The sequence below is a fragment of the Octodon degus genome, unplaced genomic scaffold (genome assembly GCF_000260255.1).
Source record: "Octodon degus isolate 3935 unplaced genomic scaffold, OctDeg1.0 scaffold00232, whole genome shotgun sequence".
In the NCBI taxonomy this organism is placed as follows: domain Eukaryota; kingdom Metazoa; phylum Chordata; class Mammalia; order Rodentia; family Octodontidae; genus Octodon; species Octodon degus.
In genome coordinates this window covers 1,702,934-1,710,382 of record NW_004524808.1, presented here as the reverse complement: position 1 = coordinate 1,710,382, position 7,449 = coordinate 1,702,934, and the positions used below count along the sequence as shown (strand labels likewise).

The following is a 7,449-nucleotide window of genomic DNA, read 5'->3' as shown; positions in this document are numbered from 1 at the left end:
AAGGGAAGGGGAGGGAGAGGGAAGGAAGAAGGAGGGGACAGGTAGAGGAGAGGGAAGGAAGGAGGGAAGAAGAGGGAGGAAGGGAGGAAGAGGGAGAGAAGGAGGGAAGAAGGGGAGTAGGGAGGGAGAGGGAGGAAGGGAAGGAGAGGAAAGGAAGAGGGAGGAGGGGGGAGAAGGGAAGAAGGGAGGGGGAAGGAGAGGGAAGGGAGAAGGAAGAGGGAAGGAAGAGGGAGGGGGAGAGGGAGGGAAGGAGGGAAGGGAGAGGAACGGAGGAAGAGGGGGAGAGGGAGGGAAGAAGAGAGAGTAATGGAAGGGGAAAGAAGGGAGAGAGAGAGACGGAAGGAGAGGGAGAGAGGGAGAGCCCAACAAAAGAGAAAGTGAAATTCTTGCCTGAGCAGAAGCAGATGAGTGCTTTAGGGCTGAAGTTGGGCCAGGCAAGTTCAGAGAAAGGAAAAAAGGACCAAGTAAGCATAAGGGGCCAGTTATAATGGTGGACAGTGAGTAATGAGGGGGGCTTCTGAGGAGACCTAGGCAGGCAGGAGGGTGAGGTTACTAAGTACAAAAAAACCAGCAAAAGCCACAAAGATCAGAGTACAGAGACCAAGGGTGCGCCAAAAGTGAGCAGCATGTTAAACAATGAGATTTCCTGTGCCCAGAGTGTGGGGTATGACCCTACAGGAGAGTACAGAGGGTGGCTCATGTCTGTAATCCCAGCACTTAGGAAACTGAGGCAGGGGGATAGCTGCAAATCAAAGGCCAGCCTGAGCCACATAATGAGACTCTGCCCCCCTCCCCAGTCCCCAAAGAGGAGGACAGTGGCATAAGCAGGTGGCACTGGCTTCAAGAGATTTCTAGGGCTTAGAAACAGCAATGAAGAACAAAGAGGTGAGGAGTAGTCACAATAAAGGGTAGACTTTTGTTTCTTTAAAAGTTTTCTCTTTTCAAAAAAAAAAAAAAAAGACAAATGGGGCCAGGGAGATGGCTCAATAGAATAAGCGCTTGCCTGGCAAGCACAATGGTCTGAGTTCAATCCCCAGATCTGCAAAAAAAAAAAAAAAAAGAAAAGAAAAGAAAAAAAGACTTCTCTTTTGTAGGTAACCGTTGACAACTCTATGGTAATTTAAAAAATGGGGAGGATGCAGGTGTGGTGGGTTTCCTGGTCCATGACAACCAAGTCTGGCACTACCAACAGAGTCCAATTACGTCATTTTTGAGGTCAGAGAACAGAGGCTGGTCCAACGTCACCCCAGCAGCTGGGTGAGGCCTCAGATCACATCCTTCCTAGGTGCCCCCCAGCTATGCTGACTCCAAGTTACTTTGTGTTAGGAAGTCACTTCGGGTCCGTCCTATTTTTTAACTTCCCTCGGCTTACTCTGCCATCCTCCTGACACCCTGTATCCCAAATGAGCCCACCCTCGAACACGACTTACATCTCTTTCCATGCCCTGGCTCACTCTCCACCGTGCCCCAGCACCTCTTACTGGAATCTTTCTTATAGCTTCCCCAGCAGGGGCAGCAAATGGAAATGCTTCGAGTTCACTAAGCTGGGTCAGGTGCACTCTAACAGGCTCTAACTGCCTAGACGTTTCCCCAGATGAACCAGCCCATCTGTACACTTCTCTTGAGAGGCCCCGGCTCCTGCACGGACCACTAGCGGCTCCCGGCGCCCCTGCACCCGCCGTGCCCTCTTTCCTGCCGGCTGCAGGTGCTTACCTTAGCCACCTCCCAGGCGTCACTGGGCCAGCGGCCCGGCCGGCAGTTTCCCCAGTGCACGTCTGCATTTCTGTGGACGTGATGTCTCAAAATCTCCCGCTTCCACTCCGCGCACACCTGACACTGAGGCTGAAACTACAGGGGGCGGCGATGAGGTGGGCCCCCGCAAGGAGGGCGGCGTCTGGGAATCTGAGCCCGGGGCTTCGCGGTCAACCCCGCCCTGCAGAGAGAACGGGACCGTCCGCGCTCCAGGACGGGAAGTTGGGATGGGGTGGGGGGCAGTGGTCAAGGCCCCGGGCTAGGTGCTCACCTGGCGGGCGCGCGGGCTGCACCGTGAGCCGCCGCGACACGTGGCGCGGGGGCCCAGGCCGGGGGTCTCGGCGAGCAGGCTGCGGTGGAAAGAGAGCACCTCGCGGCCAACGAAGCCCTGCAGGCAGCTACGCAACAGCAGCAGGCAGTGTCCCGCCTTCACCCAGTTCTTGTACTCAGCGCAGTTTAGGCGCACAGCCAGCTCGGACAGCACCATTTTCCTCTAGGGCAGGCGCGGAAACGGCGACAGGACGGTAGTGCGCAGGCGCAGGAGCCTGGGAGCCACCTGAAGCGCAGGCGCGACTCCGCCCAGAGCCCGTCACGCGCAGGCCCGAGGTTGAAAGCGCGGCACTGCGTCATCGGGGGCAAGGCAGTTTCGTCCCCGCCGCACGTGAACTCCACCCCATTTTATGTGGTAACGGTGCGTAAGTATCTTAGTTCTGATCCGGTAGCCTCAGCCTGACAGCCTTCTGTCCGGTGTAGGGCCCGGACACTGAGCCCCTGACCGTACCGCTCCTCCCCCCCGCCCCCCCCCATTCATCTGCCTCTCCTGACGTAGGGACTCCTGATAACCTTTATTGTGGACAAGCAAAGAGTGCCAAGGCCCATTTCTTGGATTATGTATATCTCGGTGCATTTTGCAATCCTGAAAGGTAGTTACCCCGTTCCTAACTCCTCAGACTGGCTGTAGCAGATTTAAGCTTTACTGAAATGTGAGGGCTGGCTGCTGGATCATGCACCCATCATGTGCCCGCGGTGTGCCAGGCTGACACAAAGCTCAAATACCCCATCAGTGGGCAGCCTGGCAGAGGCACACAGGGCAGTGTGTTACCTGAGTTCTGCAGGGGAACAATCCCCAGCCAGCTAAGCCCATTCCAAAGCAGGGGGGTAAAGGTCAAGCGATATTATCTAGACCCCTCGAGGCAGTGTGATTAAAATTCCAAGAGCCACAAGGCTATCAGATTGTCAACTCCTGGGGACAGGAAGTGCTGTCAGTTTTAGCTCTTTTGTGAGTTTCTTGAGCTTGGAAAGCACGTGTGTAGCTGAAGGTTTAGAAAGAAGAGTGTAAACACTGAAGCCTTCCCGACTGCTTGCTTCACAATAGGGACGACCAAGTGCTGTGAAGCTAGCTCTGGACTCAAACTGCCTCTTCTTAGTAATCTGATCTTTAGGAGTTGTAACTTCATCCCAAGGAAATTACTTCGACCCTTTGGGTCTCTATTTATCATCCGTAAAAGAAGGGCACTCATACCTCACAGGGTGGTTGGGGGCCACTAAACATACATTCCAAGTGCCTGCCGAATACCAAGCATTCAGTAAATATTAGCTATTATATTACACTGACCTAAATGAAAAGTAATTTCATCCATTACTTAAACTCTTGGGTAAGGTGTCTGGGCAAATCGTTGGCCACTTAGTCTGTGTTTGTGGTTTTGTTTTTTTTTTTGCGGAACCGGGGATTGAACTCAGATCCTTGCGTTTGCCAGTCAAGCGCTTATCCTACTGTGCCATCTCCCCAGCTCGTTGGCCACTTAGGAGTAGAGGCAATTCATAAAACACTGTGAGCCCATGGGTTCCTGGAGAAGCTGGCTGGCTCCTGCTAATCTTGTCATTAAATTCTTAATGCTAAATCCATCCTAAGGGAATTCAAATCATACCCTTTGGCACCCTGTTCATTCCATCAAATCAAATGAAAAACTCCACAGGAAACAATGAACCTGTATTAACATTTTTCCTTTCTATACTTTGAATTTAAGTTCTCTTAAATTCAAGTTTTCAGCAGAGTAATATATCAAGAACACCTGAAGCCTGGTGCTGTAGCACCAACCTGCAGTTCCAGCTCCTCGGGAAGCTGAGGCAGGAGAACTGCTTGAACCCAGGGGCTCAAGGCCAGCCTGGTCAGCGCAGCAAGACTCCATCTCTTAAAAAATGTGTAATGAGTATTTCTTTGGGGCAACAAAAACCATAAAAGAACAACTTTTATGGTGAAATTGTATCAGAATTCAGGGTAGTAAAGTTCCAAGTATACTTCTTGAAGTTACCAGTATGACCACAGTCCAGAGAATGACTGTTAGCACCCTGCAGGCACACAAGTCATTGTGTTAATTGTAACGAAGTAGTAAGTGGTATTTAAGTTCAAAATCATGCATATTTCTCAGTTTCTGGTTTTGCTTAGCTGTTTTCAAACATAAGGTTCAAGTTCCAGCTCTCAATAACTTGGTATAGGGGGACCACCCCCTCGGGGCCCCCCTCCTGTCTCTCAGACAGGAGCTTTCTTTCCCCCAATAAATATATTCTGCTCAAAAAAACCCAGGAACTTGTTATATTGTTTTTACTTTTTTTTCCTAATTCTAAAAGCATTTCCATATATTCTAAAACAGCATTTCAGCAGGCAGAAAAAAGCAGTCAGGACCAATTTCTTCCTTTGAGGCTAAACTAATTCTAAAACCAGGCTACAAGCCAAAACATCTTCACCAAAATTAACTAGAGAAAGTTGGTAGTTCTCTGAAACTTGTATAAAATTTATTCATTACTATAAATACTAAAATCACATTGAAAACACCTAAAAGTTGGGTCCCAAAGCACCTACTGAAGAAAATCACTATGTGCACCCAGCCAGTCCCTTTGATTGAACCTAGGTAACAAAAGAGGCAAAGACATGGTTTGTGATGAAACTTACAATTCAAATTCTAAATGTTGTCAAGCTTTAATAAAGTATTTATCACTTCTAAGTACCAAGCATATCAAAATTCAAATGGACTCTTTATAAGCATCAAAAGCAAATTCTGTTCACTGATTCCTATGTTTTGATTTGCCCAATGCATTCAAAGACAAGTTATAATCAGGAAAAAAGTGCCCAATGAATGCATTACATATAAAAGTGCAATTAACATTTTAAAACCACACTCAAGGAATAATACCTGGAAAGTCTATATAAAATTACTTGAAACAATATTATTCTTCAGATAAAAATGCTCTTCTTTCATACGACACATAGATTTCTACATCAAAGAAAGGGTTCAGCACCAAACAGAAAAGGGCTGACCCTTGATAAAGACATTTTTGATTGCCAAATTGATGCAAGTACCACTATAAGGAGATTGAAAACAGAAGGATAAAAAGGTAAGCTCAAGGAAGGGTTCCTGACTAGTGCAGAGTTGGGTGAGAAGCAGGAGATGAAGGCAGAAATAAGACATAGAAGGAAGACAAAGAAGGCCTCACCTCTAACCAGATGTGGAGAACCAAGCAAAGTTGAGAACAGATTACTGTTACAGTGAGATGCTTGAAACTAAAATTTGGTGGTTACAGAAACTCAATTAAATCATCTTAAAGTGGAATCAGACAAAACATCTAAAATTTAACGGTGAACCAGTATTACAATATCCAGACAACTCAGAATGGCATATCATTTTAAAACCTTTTCCAAATAACATCAAGTCACCAGAAGATCTTTGCTTCAGATCATGTTCTTTGAAGCTCAAAAAGTCCCTGGCTGGGAGAAATAATACAGTGCTCCAAAAAGAAACCCTGCTGAGATGCATCAGTACCCGACACTCCACTGGCCACTGGACAGGCCTGAGTCTTGGACTCTTCAAAATGACTAGACCAGGTTTCTTCCAAGTAAACCGTTCTATCATGTTGTTGACAACAAATTAAATTCAGATTGATTGAACAACTTCAGTTTTGCTGGGGAAGGCAAGGAAAAGTGAAGTGAGATAAAGAAATGGCACAGAAACTTCATGCAAGACTAGAACACTCAAGTTGTTTGTGTCCTAGTTAATGCTGTATGCAGAAGTATCCTATAAATAAAAAGTGCCTGGCAGGAAACTTCCCACATCCTCACAGAGGAGAATGGTTGCATTGAGATTCCTTCAGTATACATCACTTACTTTCTCTTCTCAAAGACTAGATCAGTGGGGGCGAACCTGCGGCACGTGTGCCACAGCAGGCTGTTTGTATCACTGCAAGCTATAAAAGGTTTGCCATCACTGGACTAGACATATTTTGTACCCAAATCCTATGCTGAAAGACCACCAAGGTGCTAAATGTTACTATCAGTTAAGTTAGGAATGTTTGAACAAAATAAATTAGCTCAAAACAAATAGGATGTTTTTGGTCAAATTTCAGACATGTATTATTAAAAATTACTGGACCCACCAGGTTAAAGATGAAGGGAGGCCCTATGAAGTCTAGAGAGCTTATACACACACAGTGAGTGTCATTTTTTAACCTAGTTTTATTAAATATTGCTTCTTTGGGATGTGTTTATAACAACTCCCAGAACATTTTCATGTAAGGATTCAAAGCGGTCATATTAAAATACAGCTTCAATATAAAGTTTATCACAGTTTTACAGTATTCAAAAATGACAGACCTGCCTTAAAAAACAAAACAAAAATAAAAAAGGACTATTACACCCAAAACATAAGAAAACAATTAAATAAACAAGTTTGGCATTTTCATAACTTTATAGTATAAAACAGAATATTAACTCTATTACTGGCAAGTGGACACTGATATATTACCTAGATTGAAATGTGTCCCATTTAAACACACTATACAAGTTCACTATACAAAAGATTGATGATATTTTTGATGAAAGAAGTGCACCCTGAAAAATTCTGCCAGTTTAGAATAGTTAGCTCTTAAAGTCAAAAAAGTCCTTTTCCTTTTTTAAACTGAAGGCTGAATTCAGACTTTTTTTTTTGTTGTTTTGTCTCATTTGTCAGCCTTCCTGGTTTAAAAATAGTGTCTATGGACGCCCACCAGGGGGCAGTGTAAGATTAGCCATTAAATCACGAACAGCTGCAAATATTGTGCATTCACCTGCAACAGAGAAAAATGGTCATTAGCTATTCGCAATACAGGAAAGATGATTTTAACATACTGGTGAGGGAGGGGAATTAAATCTAAAATTAGTAAGAACTTTAAAGATCAAATAAGACTGAGTTTTAACTGTTCAGAGTATAGGGGGTTGAGCTGTGTGGTATAAACTATCAGATTATATTTAGTTTGGGTTTTATTTTGTCTTCCCCCCTCAGGAGAACATTCTGAGTGAGTCCCAGTTAGATTTGAATTTAAGAAGAGATGCCAGGGGTTGTGGAGAAACAATGTTTCACTGGATAATCCTTCAAAGTTATGGTTTATGCTGAAAGGGAGGGCTGGCGAGATAGCTCAGCAGACTAAGTGCCTGCTTAGGTAAGCGCAGGGACCGCAGTTCGATCCCTGGTATCACATGCCATGCCAGCCCCGACCCCAGGCACGCTGAGCTGGCCACTGAGACCAGTCATGGTCGTGCATGCCTGTAATCCCAGCGCTGGGGAGGCTGAAATCAGGAGGGTCACTATGAGTCAGAGCTGCACAGTGAGACCCTCTAACAAATACATAAATTTTTTTAGAAGGGTAAGGCTACTGCTTCTTACGCAT

The 7,449-nt window shown here is 45.7% G+C and overlaps 2 protein-coding genes across 9 annotated transcripts in view; both read right to left on the bottom strand.

Moving 5' to 3' along the window:
• The window catches only part of CUNHXorf38 (chromosome unknown CXorf38 homolog), a 20,649-nt gene extending 18,402 nt beyond the window's left edge, over window positions 1-2,247 (bottom strand). For 3 of the 4 annotated variants that reach the window (XM_004645584.2, XM_023705899.1, XM_023705897.1), the window contains exons 1-2: window positions 2,024-2,247; window positions 1,714-1,848 (exon numbers count right to left, since the gene is read on the bottom strand). In XM_004645584.2, coding sequence (XP_004645641.1) covers window positions 1,714-1,848; window positions 2,024-2,239 — 351 coding nt within the window. In that variant the 5' untranslated portion in view covers window positions 2,240-2,247. The remainder of the gene's footprint in view (window positions 1-1,713; window positions 1,849-2,023) is intronic. The other variant, XM_023705898.1, reaches the window with a different exon arrangement.
• Window positions 2,248-4,608: 2,361 nt separating this feature from the next.
• Med14 (mediator complex subunit 14) overlaps window positions 4,609-7,449 on the bottom strand; it is a 79,233-nt gene continuing 76,392 nt past the window's right edge. For 3 of the 5 annotated variants that reach the window (XM_023705894.1, XM_023705893.1, XM_023705895.1), the window contains one exon: window positions 4,609-6,849. In XM_023705894.1, the coding sequence (XP_023561662.1) occupies window positions 6,776-6,849 (74 nt within the window). In that variant the 3' untranslated portion in view covers window positions 4,609-6,775. The remainder of the gene's footprint in view (window positions 6,850-7,449) is intronic. The other 2 variants (XM_023705892.1, XM_004645583.2) reach the window with 2 other exon arrangements.